Source organism: Cynocephalus volans, chromosome 7, assembly GCF_027409185.1.
Source record: "Cynocephalus volans isolate mCynVol1 chromosome 7, mCynVol1.pri, whole genome shotgun sequence".
Taxonomy (NCBI): Eukaryota; Metazoa; Chordata; class Mammalia; order Dermoptera; family Cynocephalidae; genus Cynocephalus; species Cynocephalus volans.
This window is the reverse complement of record NC_084466.1, coordinates 102,262,611-102,286,741: the sequence shown is the minus strand read 5'-3', so window position 1 is coordinate 102,286,741 and position 24,131 is coordinate 102,262,611. Positions and strand designations below refer to the sequence as shown.

General features: G+C 33.7%; 1 protein-coding gene across 5 annotated transcripts in view; it reads right to left on the bottom strand.

The window, feature by feature from the left end:
• Window positions 1–24,131, bottom strand: part of CTNNA3 (catenin alpha 3) — a 1,664,900-nt gene that overhangs the window by 527,781 nt on the left and 1,112,988 nt on the right. Inside the window, exon 13 of one of the 5 annotated variants that reach the window (XM_063101678.1) lies at window positions 2,466–2,514. The exons of 3 other annotated variants lie outside the window; for them this stretch is intronic. In XM_063101678.1, the coding sequence (XP_062957748.1) occupies window positions 2,483–2,514 (32 nt within the window). In that variant the 3' untranslated portion in view covers window positions 2,466–2,482. Of the gene's footprint in view, window positions 1–2,465; window positions 2,515–18,061; window positions 18,146–24,131 lie in introns of those variants that run through there. One more of the 5 variants, XM_063101679.1, reaches the window with a different exon arrangement.

Here is a 24,131-nt window from a genome sequence, read left to right as displayed (position 1 = left end):
TCCTATAGGTTATTATTAGCAATGAAATGATTTTATTAAAATTTGATTTTAACAACATAATTAGTAATTTTATAAAGATTAATGTAAAATAAATTTGAAGAAATATGTAACATTTTATAAATTATCTGTTTTATTTTATTACTCATCCAACATCACTGCCCATCTGCAGTACTCCTATATGTGGAATAATGATAATATTTGGTCATCCTTGGTATTTTACAGATTTTCAGTAATATAAAATCCATAGCTATACACATATTTTCCAATTACATTTTTATGAAGACATAGCTTGATTTATAATTTTAACATAATTAGACTTGTAATTTATAATATTTAATATACTTGGGCCTTTATTTATGTTCTTCTTAAATTCTGGAAATATTAGGAGTAGATTAAGTGGAGGTGTTCAACAATTTTAATGGAAATATGTTTTCAAATTTTACAGTCCTCTCCAAGGACTTGGAAAGGGTGCATGCAGGTGAATAGCCCTGAAGATTTAGCTTCATTTACTTATGGTAAACCTGCTACCTACCCTGGTCCTATAGACAGAGACGACATCCAATACTCTCACTGTGTGATCATCATAAGGTGCCTGCCTGGATTTCTACTTCATGTTCATTTAATCACAAAGTCCTCAATGCTACATACTAGTGAAATGGGCAGCTTAGATTTTCAGTTCAGTTTTAGTTCTACCACTTTGTATCAATATCTCCTTAAACAACCTTCCTGGTTCTCCATTTCCTGATCACGGCAATAAAAGGGTCAGACTAAACCACCGTGTATTACTTGCATTCAAGTAACTCAAGTAGGCATCTGAAAAAATAAAAATCTAATTATAAGTAAATGATTAAAAAACAGATTTATTGTTCCTATTTGTAACAGTTCAAGGTGAGTTTTTCATGCTGGCAAGCAGATCACCTCTACATGTTCCTTGAAGTGTCAAGATTCATTCTTCTATACATTGTGTAGTTTGCATAATCTTGTGTTGTTTTGTATTTTAGCTGGTGGAAAGAAGAAAGAAAATATGGAGAAGGCACATCTTCAGTTTTAAGCCCAGGGTCAGTAAGTGGCATTCATTCTTCTGATTGCACTGCATTGGCGAGAACTTAGGCACATAGCCATATTAGATTGTTGCACACAGTTAGCTATATCTGCAATAACCCTTAATTGTTTTTAAGTTGTGAAATTAAGATTTTTATGCCTCAAAGTTTTTAACATATAATTTTATGTTTTTGTCAAAAGCTTCCCTAAAACTTGGATAAGATTAGTTTTCAGTAGAGTGTTACATTCTATTAAATCGTTATTGCATCTGTGCCAGTCCAGAACTTCCATAAATATTAAATACTTGATCTTCCATTGTTATATACCCTCTCCAAGTTGGGGGTGCAACAATGACAGTTGGAGTGAATTATGTACTCATTTATAAGATTGAGGTAAAGTTTCTAAAAAAATTAGTGTACTTTATAACCATTTCTAGAGAAAGTAGTAGTTGATTTTTTAGCAACATATTGTAACATCCTCCATGCAGATACGTTGAATCTTTAAACTAATTTTTAACTCTTTGCAATTGTGGAAATTTGTGCTACACGATTTGGATCATATTTCCATCTATAATATTTAACTCTCAATTTAAAAAAGTCCAGACTCTGCATATATGAGAGTGTCTACTCTTTCTTTTCTGAAGCATAAAAACATCAAGGAGAATGAGAACTACATGCTAATTAGACTGAAAGCCTTTTTAAGGATTGCAAATTTCTAAACTAATGGGATCAAGTATACAAAATTTTTCCTTTGGAAAATCCACATGCAGGAGAGTGGCTTGATTTTTTAAAAAAATTAATGTATCTCAAGTTGAGAAAAATTTGATCTCATTTTAGCCAATTAATATAATTTAAGTTTACCATTACCTGTGCTATTTTGATTTGATCATAAAAACATATCCAAACATAGTTTTAAAAAAACCCTTACATTGTATTTATAAATCTCTACCTTAAATCCTCCATAAGACAAATGGACTCCTTAGAACCATCACAGAAAATAACACTACAACTTTCATGTTATGTTTGCTAGATGTTTTATAGTTTTGTTGTTGATGATGTTTTATTTTACCTTGGAGCTATAATTTTTCTAGGACCTCTTTTATTTAATGTATCAAGACAAAAAAAAAAACACCCTTTTTTTCCCTTTTTTATTGCAACATAATCGATTGTACATATCTGTGGGGTACCATGTTGAATATCAATATCTGTGTGCAATATGTGATGCTCAAATCAGGATAATTAGCATATTCAATATTATACAATGTAATCATTTTTTGTGGCCCTTTACCAATTTCTCACTAAACCTCTTTCTCTTTTTACCATTACTGGTAACGTCAAAAAAAAAAAATTAAATACATCTCCAGTAGTCAAGAAGAGAGTCACAATTTCAGCATACCTCAGGGCAGGTGTCTAAGGCTGTAAGTAGGCTACTCCAAGCTCTTTTAACTCCAGTGCAGGTTTTGAAGTGTGGTCCCTGGACATAAAGCATCAGTATCATCTGGGAACCTCTTACAATCATAAATTCTCAAGCCCAGCCCCAGATTTGTCCCTTTATTCTCCCTGTATCACTTGATGAACAGAATTTCTCAAATTTAATGTAGTTGAATTTATCAATTTTTCCATTTATACGTAGTAATTCTTATGCCTGGTTTAGGAAATTCTTTTCTATTGCAAGGCCATAAAGATATTAACTATTTTATTTCCTAATATTTTATAGACTTCCTTCCCTTATTTAGATTTTTAAACATATGGAATTGGTTTTTTGCAGTTTTTGAGATTTACAACCAATTAAATGTTTTAAGATTTCCACAATCATTTGTTGTAAAGTCTACCTAACATCTTACATGAACCACCGCTGTTATCTATCAAGTGTGTGGGTATACTTGGGTCTATATCTTGATTATTTATTCTCTTCCATGACTTATAGTCATATCTAATTCTATGCCTATATTAATTCTTTGACAGTACACACTACCTTAAACACTAAAGCTCATGCTATCTGGGAGGGCAAGTCTATTCAACTTCTTGATCTTCTTTAAGAGTTTCTTGCGTATTATTGACTCTGTACTTTCACATAAAATTTTAGAACAAGTCCAACACTTTCCACACACAAAGCAAAAACATACTGAGGTATTGATTAGAAAGGCTCTAAATCAATAAATAAATTTTGGAAAGTCGACATCTTTACAATATTAAATATTTCATTCAATTAACAAGTTATATTAGTCCATTTGTTTTGGTTTTATTTAATGTCTTCACCAGCACTTTTTGGTCACAAATCATTACGGCTTTTTTCAGGAATATCTCAAGACTGTGAATTACAATAAATAGTTTGGAATTAAATAAAATTCAACACCTACGTTGGGCCCGTGCTATATCATAAGTATTGTGCTAAGACGGTATAGAGTCAAAGAAAGGCATTATTATTATAATGGTGTTATTCAGGTGAGTTTTAACTTTGCATCATTTTTGCATATGGTTTGTGTATCTTTAAAATACTTCAGCTGACTTTATCTGGTTTGCTTTTTATGTGCTTTAGAGAACATTTATGTCAATATAACTTCCTTTCTACAAGTTTTCATCAGAGATCAACAGGAGAAAAACTTCAGCATGAGATAAGAATGTTTAAAAATACCAAGCATGTGTGCACACAGACATACACATACACCAGAACTTTCAACTCAGCCAAGATCACAAAAATTACTAAGTAAAGCTAATGAACTGAAATCAATATCAATCCAGAAATGACAGACTTAAACTGGAACTGATTTAAAAGATAATCTCAAATGGAAACTAGATCTCTGTTTGAGACAGTTTTCATTTCCAAAGCTATTTACTCCTTGTCTGAGTGAATAAAATAAAGAAATTCAATTTCTCCTCTATTTCAATAACCCATCTAGCTATATGTCTCATAGTTCTAGTCATTTTCAAAGCAGAATTCTGGAGGTGGTAAGAAAAAACAGCATGTTCCTAAACTATGACTTCTTATCTAAATAGTAAAATTTGTACTTTTCTGAGGAATTATAAAAAGAAGTGGAATTACTTACATACTAACTTTGATATTCCTAGCTCCTCTAATCAGTCATGTATTTCTGTGTCTATGTATTTTTTTTAGTACTTTTTATTTGTTCTTTCAGTTATTCAAATATTCATTTATTCTTTCAACAAAAGTCACTGGAGATATGTCAGTGTGAAATAGAAACTTGGCCTCTGTGCTCAGAGATTTCATAATTACTCCAATGACATTATAAAATTATCATATGTTAACAAAAAATTTAAATATTTTCTAACTGTACTTAAGTATTATTTCGAAAGCATGTCACAATCCTTTGATACTAATTCGTGGATAAAAACTGACTTAACAAATTCATGGATAAAAACTACTCTCTCAAAGCATACACAGTGAATAAAGAAAGGAGAGCACAAAAATTAGAAGAGAAGATAGAAAGGTTATGTGGACATATTTGTATGTGTATATGTGTATGCACAGATGAGTGCATGTGTGCCCAAGAGAGACGCCAATTTACACTACAAATTCAGGGTTAACGTGTTAAAAATATACTTAGACATAAAAAAATACCTTTGAATTTTTAAAAATTGCAAAGGTTCTTTATCAATTTGATTATCTTTAGATTATCAAAAGTTAGACGTTTTTGGCAATCCTAAAAGCTAAATTAATTATTCATCCATTTATTTAACAAATGTTTATTGAATAACTATTATAACCCATATGTTGTTTTAGGTATTGGGTATACAGAAACAAACAGAGAAAAAACCATACTTCCTTGTTGCTTGCGTTCAGACATCAAATGCTCAAAAATATAATATAGTGTTTGTAAAATAATCACTATATTCTAGGATCCATACTTGTTAATCCATGTACACACTTTCATTTTATCTTTATAACATCACAGTAACACAGGCTTTGGTATCACCATGTTAGAAAGACATAAGGAAATAGAGATTGAAAGAGATGTCATCTCCCATTCAAGATTAAGCATAAATGTGTGTACGTTTGCATGTATGGAGAGTGGGGTGAAGAGACGGGGTTGTGTCCTAGCTGAAAGTAAATTTTTGTTAATAGTTTAAAAGAATTTCAAAATAGGAAACTGCTAACAATTGTTGTTGTCTAAGACTGGGACTTGAGTTTACTTCTAATTAAAAAATTCTTGGAAAGATTTATATCACCTTTCAATTCCATTTTTCCATGAACTTTTTGAGGTATCCTCATATATTGAAAATAAGCACTCATTGTCCTTGAAGGAAAAACCTAAAAACAGTGAAACACAAACTTCTGACTGAAGAATTAACTGTTTTGTTTTCTAAATATACATTGAGTGTGTCTTACGCTACCCATACCTGTAATAACTAAGGCTTACTAAGAGTAGAACATTTTACTGAGGCTTTAAATAAAATGCCTCATTTAAGTATGACACCATCTCTCCACAGTTTTTATAGGCATTGTATAGATTTAAAAAAAAAAGTTCAGGGAGTTTCAGTTTATCATTGTTCACAATGCTCTGAAGTAAAAGAGCTGTAAGCTGATGCTTTAAACCAGGATATTTTAACAACAGTTTTCTTAGAATAATATTCCTTTTTTGCTAAGTATATGTTAACAATTACACTTACCTGTATACTGTGGCTTTTCCTTTTTTTTAAGGAAATGTACAAATGTGCTCTTGTATGAGCATTTTGGGATAAGAATATAAACATAGAAGTCCTAACAACTTCAGCCACATGTACAGGCCTAATTTTCTTTTCAGTCAACTGAAGGAGAGATTACAATGAGCTTAGTTAGACTTTGTATGAAAACACGACTTGGTTGGGATTGTTGATAATATTTAAACACACACACAAAAACTTGTGCACCAGTCCCTTTTGTGTCATGTGGGAATTGAGGAGGACATGATCCAGCTGAGGGCAGAATGGGGTTGCTTCATCCTAGGCCAGTGTGGAGCCAGCCAAGGCAAGCCAAGCCCAGTGAAGCAGTGCCCTTGTGATAGCATCCACAGTGTGGAGCACAGGAGAGACGAACCAAAAGAAGGACCTTTCCCTGAGCAAATGAGACAGCTCCATCAATAACACTCAATGAGAGCTGGAGGAAGACTTCGAGGTTAGCTAGATTTTTTCAAGAAACTTGATGGATAGCCTGATAGTTAAGAGGGCAGATTCTGAATTTACACATATTTAATGAAAAGTCTTCTCCTCCACTTATTATCTTATATCCTTGGGCAAATTAATATTTTTGAGAATCAGTTTCCTCAACTCAAGATTATGAAACATAAAAATGTTTCTCTGGACTCCTGGGAAAATTAAATATCATGAATTAGAGAAAGGTGTTAGCATAGCACCCAACACAAATAAAGCACCCAAGAAAACTTGGCTATTACTTTTATAATTATGATGAATAGATATGATTTTTAGCCATGAGCTCTGCAATGCATGAAATTGTGGGCAAAAGTAAAAACATTCCTCTTCTGGCTATCTTCCATTTAGCTAGGTTTTACTTTTTTAATAATAAACTGCAAACAAAAACAGGTTCAGATAGGTCCTGTATTTTTTGTCCTTACCTCCCACAGCTCTATTTAGCTTTGAGAGGTAAATAGAGATGTAACCTACAGGAAATCAGAGACATTGATCTATATCCTGGAGGAACCCTGTGGTTCATGGAATCTTTACACAACGTAGTACATCAGGAATAGACTTGCCCCTAAGCTTACTCTAACACCAATGACCATTCTCATCCCTGATCCACCCTTATAAATCTTTAAGGGCAAACCTCATGGAGCTAACAAACATTGGTTTCCACTTCCAAGAATTAGACTAATGTAAAAAAAATAATAATAACTCATAAAATAAAGTCTATCTGAAAATCCCTCTATGATATTAAATACTACTCTAAATTCTTTGTTATCTTTTAATACACTTCTTCTTTAGTTCATTAAATGATGAAAAGGGTAAGAAAATGAGAATCACCTTTCAAATACATTAAGATTACTCTTTTATCCTGTGGTTGCTACAAGATCATCAGCTAATCCGTTATAGGTTATACCCTTGGAGATCAAATTTTTAAAATATTTTGCTAGTGGAACTTAAAAAGTTGTGCCCCAGAGTTTGTGGTTTTATACATACTTGGAAAGGAAAAGCCTGAAAAACCATTTCAAAAACTTTCCAGCTTATATTTTCCTTACTATAAGCAAACTACAATGACACATATTCTTCAAAATATTCAAACAAAATACAATTCCAAATTTTCTTTCAGGAAGTAATTTCAGTTTAAAGTCTAAATAAGGTAGAAATATCTAAAAATGATAAGTGTATGCATGGGTTTCAGAAAAAATGATACTTTTTAATTTAGATATTTGAAATCCATATCTTTTAGAGTATAAAATATAAGAGAGAAAGAACAAAGAAGTGTCAGAAAACATATGTGGACATGGTGTAGACCCAGTGTCTGAGAAGCTACATGATAACGTGTAGATGTGAAATAGAGAAAGATATGCAATCAGAAAATGAGGAATTGCTTCAAGAAAAGCCCTCATCAGGAATCATAGTGATGGAACCTGGGTGATGGTGATTACAACATAATTAAACTTCAATCTGCTATGAGTCAGTAAACAAAAACCTCCCAACAAAGAAAAGCCCAGAATCAGATGGCTTCACAGGTGAATTCTACCAAACATTTACAGAAGAATTAATGCCAGTCCTTCTCAAACTCTTCCGAAAGAATTGGAGTACAGGGAAAACATCCAAACTCATTTTGCAATTGCCCATATGCCAAAGCCAGATAAAGATACCACAAGGAATAAAAAAAATAACAGTCAAATATCCCTGGTGAACATACATGTAAAAATCCTCAAAAAAAAAAAACAAAAAAACCAGAGAACTGAATTCAACAGCACATTAAATGGATCACGCACCATGATCAAGTGGGATTCATCCTTGGGATGCAAGGATAGTTCAACATATGTAAATCAGTAAATGTGATATACCACATTAACAGAATGAAGGAAAAAAACATATAATCATCTCAACAGATGCAGAAAAGCATTTAGAAAAATTCAACATCCTTTCATCATAAAAACACTCAATAAATTAGGTATAGAAGTAATATACCTCACCACAATAAAGGCCATATATATTAAGTCCACAGCTAATCATACTCAATGGTGAAAAGCTGAAAGCTTTTCCTCTAAGATCAGGAACAAGATAAGATAAGGCTGCTCACTCTTGCTCACTTCTTGTCACTTCTAGAAAGAGCAATCAGACAAGATAAAAAAGAAAAAGAAATAAAAGAAAAGGCATACAAATTGAAAAGGAAAAAGTTAAATTGTCTCTGTTCACAGATGGCATGATCATATATATATATATATATATATATATATATATATATATATATATAGCCCTAAAAATATATATATAGCCCTAAAAATTTTACACATACAAAAATATTAGAAATAGCAAACATATTCAGTAAAGTTGCAGAATATGAATTCAATATACAAAAGTTAGTTGTGTTTCTGTAGACTAACAAGAAACTGTCTAAAAAAGAAATTAAGAGAACAATCATATTTATAATAGCATCACACAAAAAAAATAATAACATACTTAGGAATAAATTTAACCAAAAAAGGTGAAAGACCTGTAAACTGAAAACTATAAAACACTCATGAAAGAAATTGAAGAAAACTGAAATAAATGGAAAGATATCCCATGTTCATGGATTGAAAGAATTAATATTGTTAAAATGTCCATATTACTCTAAGGGATCTATGGATTCCATGCAATCTCTATAAAAATTCCAATGGTATTTTACACAGAAATAGTAGGAAAAAAAAATCCTAAAATTTGTATGGAATGACAAAAGACCCCAAATATCCAAAGCTCTCTTGAACAAAAAGGACAAAGCTGGAGGCATCACACACCCTGACTTCAAGATATACTACAAAGCTAAAATAATAAAAACAGCATTGAACTGGCATAAAAACAGACACATAGACCAATGGAACAGAATAGAAAGCCCAGAAATATTTACACCCAATTGATTTTAGACAAAGGTGCCAAGAATACACAACATGGAAAGGACAGTTTCTTCAACAAATGAAAATAAAGCCAGAAAATCTGGATATCCATATGCAGAAAAATAAAATTAAATCCTTATCTCATACCATATACACAAACCAGCTTAAAGTGAATTAGATTTAAATATAAGACTTGAAACTTAAACTACTAGAAGAAAACATATGGGAAATCTCTGGGCAATGAGTTTTGGGCTGTGACCCCAAAAGCAAGACAACAAAAGCAACAACAGACAAATAAGATTACATTGAGCTAAAAAGTTTTGCACAGCAAAGGAAATAATCAGCAGAGTGAAAAGACAAATTATGGAATGGAAGAAAATATTCGTGAACCATACATCTGATAAGGAGTTAATACTTGAAATATTTAAGGAACTAACAGAACTCAATAGGAAAAAAACAAATAAAACAATTTTAAAAAGGGCAAAGGACCTGAACAGACATTCTTCAAAAGAATACATACAAATGTCCAACAAGTATATAAAAAAGCACTCAACATCACTAATCATCAGAAAAATAAAAATCAAAGCCACAATGAAATATCACCTCACATCCGTTAGGATAGCTATTATAAAAATATGAACTAAGTTTTGGCAAAGGTATGGAGCAAAGGGAGCCTTTGCACTAAATTGGTGGGAATATAAATTGAGATAGCCATTATGGGAAACAGTATGGAGGTTCCTCCAAAAACTAAAAATAGAACCACCATATGATCCAACAATTCTACTTCTGGAATTAAAATTAGTATCTTGAGGAGATATCTGTATCCATGTTCACTTGTATTATTATTCACAGTAGCCAAGATATGTAAGTGTTCATTGACAGATGAATGGATAAAGAAAATGTGATACACACACACACACACACACACGCACACACACGCACACGCACACACGCACAATGGAATATCACTCAGTCTTAAAAAGAAAAGAATCTGGACCTGGAGGACATTATGACGAGTGAAATAAGCCAGGCACAGAAAGACAAAGATTGTATGATTTCACTTATATGTGGAATTGAAAAAAGGAGAACTTTGTTTATTATTTGTCAATTAAATATTTAAAACAAAAAAAGGCCTCACAATCTCTTGCCTGCTGTTGAACAACACAAACTATTCTTCACTAGTATGTTTAAATTTAGAAAACAAGAAATTAAGGTAAAATTTAGGTTTTGTTAAGAAATATTTGAAAATAATTATTGGTATATATTCTTTAAGAGACTTGGTGGCTGTCTCAAAATCCCTCATGAGAATCTCCAGAAACATTTTACTTGGAATTAGCAATGCAGGTGTCAGAAACCAACTTCACCCAGCATAGAGTTTGAGGTCCATGGGTAAATAATAAATGCCACCAAAAGTCAATGTCTGTGCATGTTGTAACATGGTCCTGACACAAAATTACATTTAAAAGAGGCTCGTTGCTAATTCTGCCAATCCTCCAGACACTTAAGTAAGTATTTATTAATAAGTGGGCACAAAACTATTCACACAAGCTCTTCTATAAGTTGATGAAGTCAAAGATCTCTGTCTTTTGAAGTAATTGGACCACACCTAGAATGATGAATCACTTGAAATAACTATACTAATATTCTAGAGGAATCATTCCATTACCTTTATAGTTAGCAACAAAAACCCAGAAATCCCCTTAAAGGCTTGGACACAAGATCATTTAGGGGTCAAGCCTGGACAGGCACACTAAATGAGCAACAGCTACCTTCACAATATTCTAGCTAATTCATATACCTTCAATTCCACTTATTTTGTTGATAAGAGCCCATTTCTACAATCCATTATGCTTATTAACAAGCCACTAATTTCACCAATGAAAACCCATTTTTATTCATGTTTCTAATTGTCAAAGCCTTTGGTGTTGGTCAAAGATAATGATAATAGAATGGCTATTAGTAGCTTCTCTGGAGTGAGTTTCCTGTTTAGAATGTCAGTATGGATCCCTGATTAACTAGATGATTGTCCCTACAGTGTAGCAGAAATCACTCATACTTAAATGCCGATGTTTAAGCAAGTATTTCAAATTAAGTTATAGGCATCACAAAATATTTTTAAAAACAGCTAATAAATTAGGTATGTGTAACTGGCACATGCATGGAAAGAGATCACATGAGCCATCTCAGGGGTTAAAGATTTTCTTAACTGATTATGCCAGAATGTGGGGGGTAAAAGCCTAGAGTGAGGTAGGGGAAAAGACAGAATTAAAAAGACCTAAAAGAGATTTAAAACACTTTACGTAGTAGTATATAATTTATAAGAGTAGTCTTTTAAGTCTGTCAAGGGAAGGAGGGTAGATGGAGAATAACGGAGCATAGATCACTGTGAACAAAGGTCATGTTCAAAGGTGAAGAGAAGAGATATCTCATCCATCCAATGCAGGAAAAATTAATTTGATCTTTGGAGCATATAGAACAGAGGTATGGAATCAAAGAGTGCTACGTATGCAGGGTGTTCTAGATTGCATTGACGAACCAAGGTAGGTAACTCATCAGAGCTGACTGGTATCTACCTAAGAGGTTGGAAAACACAGGTTATCAAAGTTTTTGCTCAGAAGCTATTAACCTATCTTTATAAGTAATCAATGGGACACAGCACAAGCAATTGTCAATTCATCTCTTGTTCATAAACAATTCGTGAGAAGGTTTTCGTTACTTTTCAAAATATTCTTTGGATGAAAATATATTTAAAATTGATTGAAAAAAAACTGAATAACTGAAGTAGTCTCTGTGTTTCTGGGTTGTGGCTCATGAAAACAGATGTAAAAGAAAAAGAAAAGTTCAATAAATGGCCAGCTAGAGAAGTTACAGAAATTATAAAGGGAAGGAAAAATAAAGGTATAAACAACCAAAAATAATCACTCATGCTATTTCTTCCTCTTGATACTCCCCAACATTATGTATACATGCGCATGCGCACACACACACTCACACACATACACACACACACACACACACACACACACAGAGCTAAAATGACACTTCCTAAAAGAAGTCTTCCCTCTCCTTTAATCTTTCATGATGTTTGATGTACACTCAACTCATGGAAGTTATGGGGAACTTTGCTGTGCTGTGGTTCATTAACACACGTGACTTCAGGAAGTAGTCAGAGCCTCTGAAACCACTGGATTCTTTATTAATGACTGGCAATTACAGGATGCTGGGGCAAGAGATTATAAAAGTCAGACATAGGCTACTATCACTTACTTGTCCAACTTGGCTCAAAAGTTTGGAAAACTTGCCCAAAGGGCCTTTTACTTATTGTGGAATATCCACAACATTCTGTGGGCATCAGGAATGCTGGTTTTTATTTTCTTAGTAAACAACCTTGGTGAGGTCATTTTGTTGCAGCATAAAGTAAAGCAAATTTATTTTGATGGTTTATATCAAGTGGGAATTTAAAAAATGGATAATCCCATAGTTTACCATGTTTATATGGGTAAATATACATATTCCGATTGTGGACTATTTTTGTGCCTCACTGTGGGGTCCCTTTCCTGACTTTAGAGACAAACATAATCTCTGAAGCCTTTACATTTATCTTCTTAATTTTATATTATATAAAATTTTATGAATTTCTGCTACTTCCCCTGTTAGAATGAGTTACATAGTGTTTTCTTGTAATATTTTTCACACAGTCAGTACATCGTATTTACTCAATACATATTTCAGTTTTGTAAGACAAAAGTTTAGGAGAAATATGATAGCAATCTTTAAAAATAAATATGATAAAAAAATAAATATGATAAAAAAACTTGTTCACTCAGTTAGAGATGCTTAAATCCTTTCAACCTGAAGTGGATAGTTTTTCAAGACATAAAGGAAGACTATTTAAACATGATGTAATCAATATATACACTTACTTTTCTATGATCCTATATAGGCTAAAAAGTAAACCTATTAACAAAGAATTTGTATAAGTTTATGAGCCATAGACAAGTGATTTATTACTGAGGAAACAGGAGTTTTTGGGAATGTAACAGTGGTATCATTAGGGTAATTCTCTCAGATTAGAGTTCTCTGCCCATTTGAACTCAGCATGGTCATGGGAAATAAAATGTAAGCAAAATAGCATTTTCTATCAGAAGCATGTATATAGTTCCCGTGTCCTCTTTTCCTGGCCTCTTTGCACAATGAAGCAGGTATCAAGATCAAGCCTCCGACAGTACTGGTCTCTGACTGAGTACCACCTGCGGACACCCTCTGATGACTTGCAATGAACAATGAACACACAATGTAGTGAGAAATAAACCTTTTCATTTTAAGCTACTGACATGTTTTATTATTTGCTACAAATCCATAATCTAGCTTGCCATGCCTGATAATAATTCCCCAAATATTATGTTGCTGATATTTTGAAATTCCTCAAAGTCCTGGAGGCCCTCAAGTAAAGGGCTATTAGAAACAAAGATGGTGGCTATTGTAAATGGGCAGGCTTTCTTGATTTCTCTTTCTGCATGTTCACTATTGGAGAATAGAAATGCTACTGATTTTTGTGTGTTGATTTTGTATCCTGCTACTGTGCTGAAGTCATTTATCACCTCCAAGAGTTTTTTTGTAGAGGCTTTAGGCTGTTCGATATATAGGATCATGTCATCTGCAAACAGGGACAGTTTGACTTCATCTTTTCCAATCTGGATGCCCTTTATTTCCTTCTCTTCTCTGATTGCTCTGGCTAGTACTTCCAACACTATGTTGAATAGGAGTGGTGAGAGTGGGCATCCTTGTCTAGTTCCTGTTCTTAAAGGAAAAGCTTTCAGCTTTTCCCCATTCAGGATGATATTGGCGGTGGGTTTATCATATATGGCTTTAATTATGTTGAGATACTTTCCCTCTATACCTAACTTATAGAGGGTCTTTGTCATGAATGGGTGTTGAATTTTATCAAATGCTTTTTCGGCATCTATAGAGCTGATCATATGGTCCTTGTGTTTGATTTTATTAATATGGTGTATCGCACTTATTGATATGCGTATGTTGAACCAACCTTGCATCCCTGGGATGAATCCCACTTAATCGTGGTGAATAATTTTACGTATGTGTTGCTGTATTCTGTTTGCTAGTATTTTAGTGAGGGTTTTTGCATCTATATTCATCAAGGATATCGGCCTGTAGTTTTCTTTTTTGGTTATATCTTTACCTGGTTTTGGTATCAGGATGATGTTTGCTTCATAGAATGAGTTTGGGAGATTTGCGTCCGTTTCAATCTTTTGGAATAGTTTGTAAAGAATTGGTGTCAATTCCTCTTTGAATGTTTGGTAAAATTCTGCTGTGAATCCATCTGGTCCTGGGCATTTCTTTGTTGGGAGCTTTCTGATAACAGCTTCAATCTCCTTTATTGTTATTGGTCTGTTCAGATTTTCTATATCTTCATGGCTCGGTTTTGGGAGCTTGTGTGTGTCCAGAAATTTATCCATTTCCTCCAGATTTTCAAACTTGTTGGTGTATAGTTGTTTATAGTAGTCTCGAATGATTCCTTGTATTTCAGATGAATCAGTTGTAATATCACCTTTTTCATTTCTAATTTCCAAAAAAATAAAATACTTAGGAACTGAGTTAACCAAGGATGTGAAAAATCTCTATAATGAGAACTACAAACCACTGCTGAGAGAAATTAGAGAGGATACAAGAAGATGGAAAGATATCCCATGCTCTTGGATTGGAAGAATCAACATAGTGAAAATGTCCATACTACCCAAAGTGATATACAAATTCAATGCAATCCACATCAAAATTCCAATGACATTTTTCTCAGAAATGGAAAGAACTATCCAGACATTTATATGGAATAACAAAAGACCACGCATAGCCAAAGCAATGCTGAGCAAAAAAAATAAAGCGGTAGGCATAACACTACCTGACTTTAAGCTATACTACAAAGCTATAATAACCAAAACAGTATGGTACTGGCATAAAAACAGACACACTGACCAATGGAATAGAATAGAGAATCCAGAAATCAACCCACACACTTACTGCCATCTGATCTTCGACAAAGGCACCAAGCCTATGCACTGGGGAAGAGATTGCCTCTTTAGCAAATGGTGCTGGGAGAACTGGATATCAATATGCAGGAGAATGAAACTAGACCCATACCTTTCACCATACACTAAACTCAACTCAAAATGGATTAAAGAATTTAATATACACCCTGAAACAATAAAACTTCTTAAAGAAAACATAGGAGAGACACTTAAGGAAATAGGACTGGACACAGACTTCATGAATATGACCCTAAAAGCATGGGCAACCAAAGGAAAAATAAACAAATGGGATTATATCAAACTAAAGAGCTTCTGCACAGCAAAAGAAACAATTAACAGAGTTAAAAGACAACCAACAGAGTGGGAGAAAATATTTGCAAAATACACATCTGACAAAGGATTAATATCCGGAATATACAAGGAACTCAAACAACTTTACAAAAAAAAAAAAAAAAAAAACCAAGCAACCCAATTAAAAAATGGGCAAAAGAGCTAAGTAGGCATTTCTCTCAGGAAGATATACAAATGGCCAACAGACATATGAAAAAATGCTCAACATCACTCAGCATCCGGGAAATGAAAATCAAAACTACACTGAGAGACCATCTCACCCCAGTTAGGATGGCTAAAATCCAAAAGACTCTGAACGATAAATGCTGGCGAGGTTGCGGAGTAAAAGGAACTCTCATACATTGTTGGTGGGACTGCAAAATGGTGCAGCCTCTATGGAAAATGGTATGGAGGTTCCTCAAACCATTGCAGATAGATCTACCATAGGACCCAGCTATCCCACTGCTGGGAATATACCCAGAGGAATGGAAATCATCAGGTCGAAGGTATACCTGTTCCCCAATGTTCATCGCAGCACTCTTTACAATAATAGCCAAGAGTTGGAACCAGCCCAAATGTCCATCATCGGATGAGTGGATACGGAAAATGTGGTACATCTACACAATGGAATACTACTCAGCTATAAAAATGAATGAAATACTGCCATTTGCAACAACATGGATGGGCCTTGAGAGAATTACATTAAGTGAAACGAGTCTGGCACAGAGAAATACCACATGTTCTCACTTATTGGTGGGAGCTAAAAATAAATAAATAAATTCACACACACACACACACACACACACACACACACACACACACAAAAAAAAAAAAAAACCGGGGTGGGGGGAGAGAAGACATAACAACTGCAATTACTTGAAGTTGATACAACAAGCAAACAGAAAGGACATTGTTGGGAGGGAGGGGGGCGAGGGAGGAGGGAGGGAGGTTTCGGTAATGGGCCACAATAATCAACCACATTGTATATCAACAAAATAAAATTAAGAAAAAAATCAAAAAAAAAATTAAAATTAAAATTAAAAAGAAAAAACAAAAAAAAAGAAACAAAGATGGGATGGTACTAAGGAGCTATTGCAGGATCTTAGACACTTAGAGAATCAACCATAGCCACACTACTTTTTTCTTTTATTAATTTTATATACATAGTTCTGTTGTTCTCACTTTGTCCCCCTTTACACACAAAAATGTATATACACATACACACATGCACACACTTATTGCTTATTTTAGTCAGAACACTAAATGAACACCATAGTCTTGCTCTGCAGTAGCTTAGTGTGTCATTAATTCCACACATGTTGATAAGGACCTGTTACATACAAAGATGAGTCACAGGGTTTTGTGGGAAAGACGAGGGGCAAAAGGTTGCACCTTTTGCTCTCCAGAGTCACATACACCTGTAGCAGTTTATGAAATTTCTTTGAAAACTTCTCCAGATGAGGTGGGAGAAGGCTGGTTAACATTTTTATTTGTTCTCAAGGGAACACACAAAATTACATATAAACAACCATTTCATGGGCTACATATTTGCTCATGAAAAGTAAGCACCATCAACTTATCTTCTACTTGAGTCCTCTTTCTTAGGAATCCTTTTTACTTGCTCTTTTTATGAACATGCATCCTTAAATGAATTAGGGCATAATTTGTCCCTCTCTATCTCCAAAGAGGCAAAAGGAGTTATAACAGGATTTTAAATGGTGGACTAATTTTGTTACAACTAGACTCATTAAAAGGGTTTTAAAAAAGTTCCCCCTGTTATCCTGAAAGCCTGTGTGAACTACAGAAGTCTTTAGGTAACCCTTCTATTTTCAGTCCTTAGCCACTGTAGAGCAGTTCTGGGACCATCAGACAATTGGAAATTCCCTATTTCAGGCAAAGCACTGAAAACAAGATGGATACTAGCTGTATAATGCACAGTTTGGAACATTCAAAAATAAAAGGCATATGGAACATTGCAACTAAAGGAATCCAAAAGGAAAGAGATTCCTTTGCTATCCTCTAAAATAAGAGATGAACACACATACTTGCAAGGAAGTGTGTAATAAGTACAAAGAATGGCCACAATGCCACTATCTTTATTTTTAATGTCTTTTTTTTTTTCTTACTCATTTTAGTCTTTTCAGTCTCCTCCATCCATCAAGGCCCACTTCAAATTCTATTCTTTTTCTTTTTTTTTTATGTTTTGTAATCAATCTACCAGGGATTGCTCTCATTGTCTCTCTGTTCATATTTTCCTCACTACACCATATTTAGCTTTAATGGTTCACCAGTTGTTTCGTGTGTATTAGCCTCCTTTTCCCAAACAGAAACTGATTTGTTAACCAGTACTGGCTGTGCAATCACAACTCCCCATTTCTACCTTTCTCAATATTTCCCACGAGTAAATCGTGACTGTACTAAACATTTTGCAAATCTCTACATAACATCCATTTCTGCATAATTCCCTTCATTTCTTAATCTAGCAACTCAAACAGAGAAGAAAATACCCTTAATGCAGGAAACTTGATTTCTACTGAATTCATCATCTTCTTTGTTGTACATAGTCATAAATTGTTCAAACTTCTATTCTGGAAGTTTGCTGAAGTTCAACAATTGATGATAGTAACCGCTTATACTTTCCTTGTTTTTTAAAAACTGGAAGAGGATTTTTTCCCTTCAGTTCTCCAGCACTAGTGTTATTCCCGTGGTTCTGCAAAAATAACCAAAAGTAGTTCTACATCAACGTCTGCCAGTGCATGCAGAATTCTGGGATGTGATTTGTCTAGCCTAATTTAAAGCAGCCAGGTACTTTAACAATACCACCAAATGGGCCTCAATCCCCTTAACCATAGTTTTTATTATACCCCATCTAGTTTGAAGATCATTCTCCTTGATAAGAAAGGCAGAAGCAAAATAGGAATTGAGTGGCTCTGTGATTTCTTTTCTCCATGGTCTGGTTTCTCACCATCTGGCCTAAGCAGTTGGGTTTATCCCTTCCTTGTTCTTCTTTGACATGAAAAAAGGGTTTTATGACTTGTGTTGAAAAAGAAATTGAAAACTACTGTGAGCATACCAAATTGAACTGAAAAGTACAGATCATATCTAGGGAAATGTAAATGAGAATATTACTAATTGCTAGATCAAATTTACAACGAATAAGGAGACAGGGATGAGGCAAGGAGACAAAATGCTCATCTGGAACAATTAAAAGATCAATGGTGACATGATTGTAAAACAGGAAACTAATGTTCTATCCAAAGCATGCTTTCTCCTTCAATTAATAATAATTCAGCGTGCTGCACTATATAAAATAGCTTTATAATGTCAGTTGCATTTCTTTTGCAAAACCACAATGAAAGACAGACCAAAGAGATGGATGGTTTGCAACAAAGGCAATGCATTGACAAGACAAGAGACTTTAATAAATAGCCTTCTAAATCCGTAAGAGCTGTAAAAATCCTTCTAAACTTGCTTCCATCTGCTCTCCTCAATGAATATGCTCAAAAGGTTAAGAAAGCGGTAGTTTACATCTTCCTTGTCATTTAATTCCTCTGGAAGTCTGTTTGTGAACTCTCAAATCTACCTGTCACTTTAATTTTTTTCCCCTTGGGTTTTGGCTACAATAGTACACTATTATTAATGCTACAAGTCCTTCCACAGAGGTCTGGAGACACAATTCTTTGCTCAATACAATCTCTAAATATTAAATAAATTCAGCATTTAAAAAATGATAGAAAAGAAAACTAGTTCTAATTATACAACTGAACATTAAAGCAGCATGCAGCAGATAATGCCAGGTGGATTTCCAGGGTATTAGACCTTGTTTATTCCATGCTGTTACAGATACAATGGAAAGCATGCTAAAATTTTCAATATAAGTCTCCTTTATAGAAATGATGGCTCATCATTCTTCCATTTGTACTAAAAATATTCACAAGATTTTGTCTAAGGTTTATGTTCACATCAACAAAGAAATGTGACATTGGGTAAAAGGCCACCTAGAGTTATATCTCCCCAAACTCTTCCTGAAGATTGGTGGCAGCAAAGGAGTAGAAGACAGGAAAAGAGAAATTATCTTATCAGACATAGAGATTGTTAAGAGACTGGAAGGTTAGGAAACAAGAAATGTAATGATTCCTTTGTACAGAATGGAAGAAGGGTGAAGACACTCATTTCTAAGTAACTTTGATCGAGAGTTAACCATTATTGTTGGGAGGACTCTATGCCATACTCACTCTGCTATGTACTTTCTCAACCATTTTCTATCAAGTTTCAAAGATTATCTTGTCAGGTAGAAATTATTATTCCAATTTTACAAAATAAGGGATCAGAAGATGCCAAGCTAGTTGCCTAAGGCCACATAGCTGGTAAGTAAGACAGCAATCATAATAAACAGTGATTTTTTTTGCATGATGAGGGACTGGAGCTATCCCTCATTGTGTGTTGAATGGCAGAAGCAGAGAAGGGGTGAATGGTGCCCACATTCTATGCTGCATAAACAACCCACCAATCCTTAGCAAATATTTGCCTTCCTTCACCCCATCAGTTTCTAGTTAAATGCGTGTATTTATCAGTATATTAACATATTGACAAAAGTATCATGGTATATGCACAAACACTTATGACTCAGATAGATAAAATTATTTCTTGGCCAGCCCATAAACTCTGAGTTCTTTACCTATCCTATCACCTTAGCAGCCACATTCCAGGATTACCTTCTATGAGGACAGAAAAGAAACCAAATTTTATTGAAAAAAATCAGATTAATGAATTTGATGAATTTGATATTAGAGTATATTTTAAACAGCCAAATATAGATATATCAAGACAAAGTCCTGAGCATGGTGTGATCAAAGAGACATTAACTTAAAGGGACTATCTATGGCCAAGAGGAAAACAAACTATTGATTACATATTTCATTAGCATCTGAAGATACAGAGATCGATGTAGTAATCAATGACATAGCTGTGAGTCCTTACATTTCACTAATCATTACCAGGATATAAATGTACCTATGTAATTGGGAAATTCAGCTAAGCATCATTGTAGAGGAAAGGAAAAATATATTAGAAGTTATTTTGTTCAGCTCATTTATAAAGATTATTTCTACCAGGCAGTAATGACAGCAATCTAGGCAAATTTCCTAACAACTATGTAGCATAGGGTGATAGATAAAAAGAAGTCATTTGATTTTTTTCTATATAATTTTTACATTCTCTTTAAGTTAGCTGTGCACTTAGCTAAGTAATACACATGATCTGTAATATATTACATAATGATAACCTTTCACTAAAGTCCTAAGGGAACAGTTTTTAGTATCCCCATATCTACCATGCTAATACTAAAACATGAACCTTGATTATTAAAAATTTCATGGAATAATCTTGTGGGTTACCAGGAAATTATTAACTCTGTAGTGTTCAAAACAAAACAAAAATATTGTTATAAAGTTATACTTTAAAATGGTATCTCTACATTAAATATGACAATGAAGTGATTTCCAGTTTGATTAAATGCCACAATCATAACTTATAACTGTAATAATTAAGAAAAATACTATACGTGATCATTCCAGAATTAAATTAAGTAAGCCATTGGACAAATCAGGATATTCTTACAGAATTTCAGAGGTCCCCAGTGGTCAAAAATCAATTCAGTTTTGAAGAACAATAGAGAAACCATGTTGGAAAGGAAAGCTAGATCATTAAAGCATGGTTGCTATTTATTTCCTCAGTGTTAAGAGTCATAGAGGGAATTGTCTTAGGGCTCTTCTACTTTACCGAAACAAAATCTCATTTTAATTGATAATAAATAAACTATTTAGGGAATCAATTTTATGACCTTTACTGAGGTACTATTGGATTCAGGGTACTGTGCTCAGTGGTATGGAACATCGATGAACAATAGCCTTACAGTTAGGGCTGCCATAGAGTACCACGGACTGGGGGCTTCAACAATAGAAACTTATTTTCTCACATTTTTGGAGGCTGAAAATCTGAGATTCAGGTGTTGACAGGGTTTGTTTTTCTGAGGCTTCCTTCCTTGGCTTGTAGGCGATTATCTTCTCCCCGTGTCTGCATGTGGTCTTCTCAATGTACACGTCTGTGTCTTAATTTCCTCTACTTATAAAGACATTAGTCGTATTGGATTAGAGCTCATGCTCAGGACCTAATTTTAACTTAATTACTGCTTTAAAGACCCTATCTTCAAATAAACTCATATTCTCAGGTACTGAGGGTTGGGACTTCAGTATATGAATTTTGGGGGGACACAATTCAGCACATAATAAAGCATTCCTGCTCTCCAGGAATTTCAAAATAATAGGAAAGAAAAATAAGTAAAAATCATTGTAATAGAAGGCAGAAGGTGATAAAACTTATTGTACAAATTCAAAATTATAAGGGAACATAGGAAAGGAGTAGATGATCAAGAAAGGTTTAAAGGAGAACATGGTTTTCAAAGGACAGGATTTCAGCAGATTGAGTCGAATATGGTGAAAAGGATAGGGAATGGCATGATTAGAAAAAGCACTGTATAGGGCTAATTTTTCTTTTAATTATAATCAAACTGTACTCCAATTGATATGACATATTATGTATTTAAGATGATAAAGATAATTTGATAGTTGACAGCTAAGTTGCAATAGGAAATCATATTTTCTTCAGTTTTCCATGTAAAATAGATCCCAGGCCAATAACAAGACAAATGAAATCATTCTCCACCATCATTTGCACTTATAGATGCTTTTCAAAAGAAATAGAATAGGGAAAAAAATTGAATTGTACCAATCATAAACCAGAAGAGATGGATAATAGAAATCCAATAGCAATTGGATTATCCTCCTAGGAAATCTATATATCAAAAAACTGTGCCTATAGCTCTTTGTTCTGAGGGTCAGTTCCCAAATTTATGTGATACAACAGTATTTTAAATTCTTTCTGTAACAAAAGTGTCACTGTCTGAGTCAAAAAAAAAAAAAGCAGAAATGTGATATTTTATTAGCAGTGAGTATGACACATTTAGCAGCCCAACACATTTTTCTTAGTCCTGTTTGATAAGTAATGTTTCTAACAGAATCTCAATTTTGATTGTTTTTATTTACAAAAAAGCACAAGAGAATAGTAAAAATCCTAAAAATCCAACACATGCCCTTTTGTTTATATTTTCAAAGGGGAAAAATGTTGAACTTTCATGGAATCATAATAAACATGTGCTTCCTTATGACTTCCTACATATGTGTCACTGGCAGATAAACTGAATTTTTAGTTACTACTTAAAATTTATGACAATCCAATGATGCTCAGCCAGGTGATATTAAAATTGTGGCAGAAGTGCAGGATTTTCATTTTGTTCACAGATATTTTTCCAAAGGCACATTAAAGTTTTCCTTCTGCTGTCACGGCAATCATTTAGGTTTGTGTCATAAAATGTTTGAAAGACATATAAATCCACATTTTACATCACTTGTTAGTGCCTAATTAAGCAGAAAAATTTAAGTTCAGTAAATTACAAAATCAAATTTAAAACACATCAGATTTTACATGAGGAAATAAAGATCTTGGCACATAAACCTTTAGCACTGTAGGAAATGAGCTTGGTTTTTTACATTGTTGAAAGGTGCAGAGTGATCATTCTGTGCAATTACACAGCTAGGAGTAGGCTTGATTTGGAGACAGTACCATACCAACAAGAAAATCACTCTGCATAACTATGCTTAATTTTTGCAGTCTGCCTAGAATAGTTATGCTACATATACATTCTGACTTTCCTCTAAAACTTGTGTTGGTGGCTCTGCTATGTAAACAGAGTAAATTCTGCCCTTGATCACTTTGGAGGTTACTCCTATAGAAGTCAAATGAAAGCTTATTTGAATAAAACAGATTTAATTAAATAAATGTTTATTAGACATCTGCAGTATACCAAACAGTGTAAAGCACTGCAAGGAAGTAAAACCTAACAATCTGTACAAATCCAGGGTGGCTGGATTCTTCTCTATCTTTGACTTTATTTGTTTACTAATCTGATGTTTTTGATGTTTTTTTTCTCTCTCCCACATTTAAATTTTCTTTCACAATTTCACTAACTTCTGGTGGGAGAGGAAAGAGTCACATCTTACCACCTAAACTATATTCAATCGAAGTCAAAAGAATTTTTATTTTGTCTTATCGTAATCACACACAGCTCTTCAGCTGTGTCTTCATGGACAACCAAAGATTTACAGAAAAAAAGGCTGGAGCTTTTGTTAATTATTTGATTTAACAGCTTAATGAGTAACAAATTGAAAGCAAGGCGTAAGAGTTAGGCAAATCTTTCTTCCTGATTCAGGAAGATTCCAGATGGAAAAACTGAGAATCCTGGTCTAAACATGACCTCTATATTTTGACACTTAAAAAAAAGTGGGAACTAATTTGAGATAAAAAATATCTTTTAATAGGGGACAACTGGCTGACCTGACAAGAGGTTATCTAAAAGTACCATCATTTTTATTTATTGACGTAGAGAATTTGAGCAATTGAGGAATTCTCTGTAATAGGTTATATTAGATGTGATTATACTAGCCAAATTCATTCTGAGTGGAAGAATAAATGAAGAAATATCTATGGAACTCCTAGAGGTCTGGGGATAAATGGTTCCACACATATTAATAGTTGCACTTCTTTGAAAAAGTTTTAAAAAGCCATGTTCCAAAGCAACT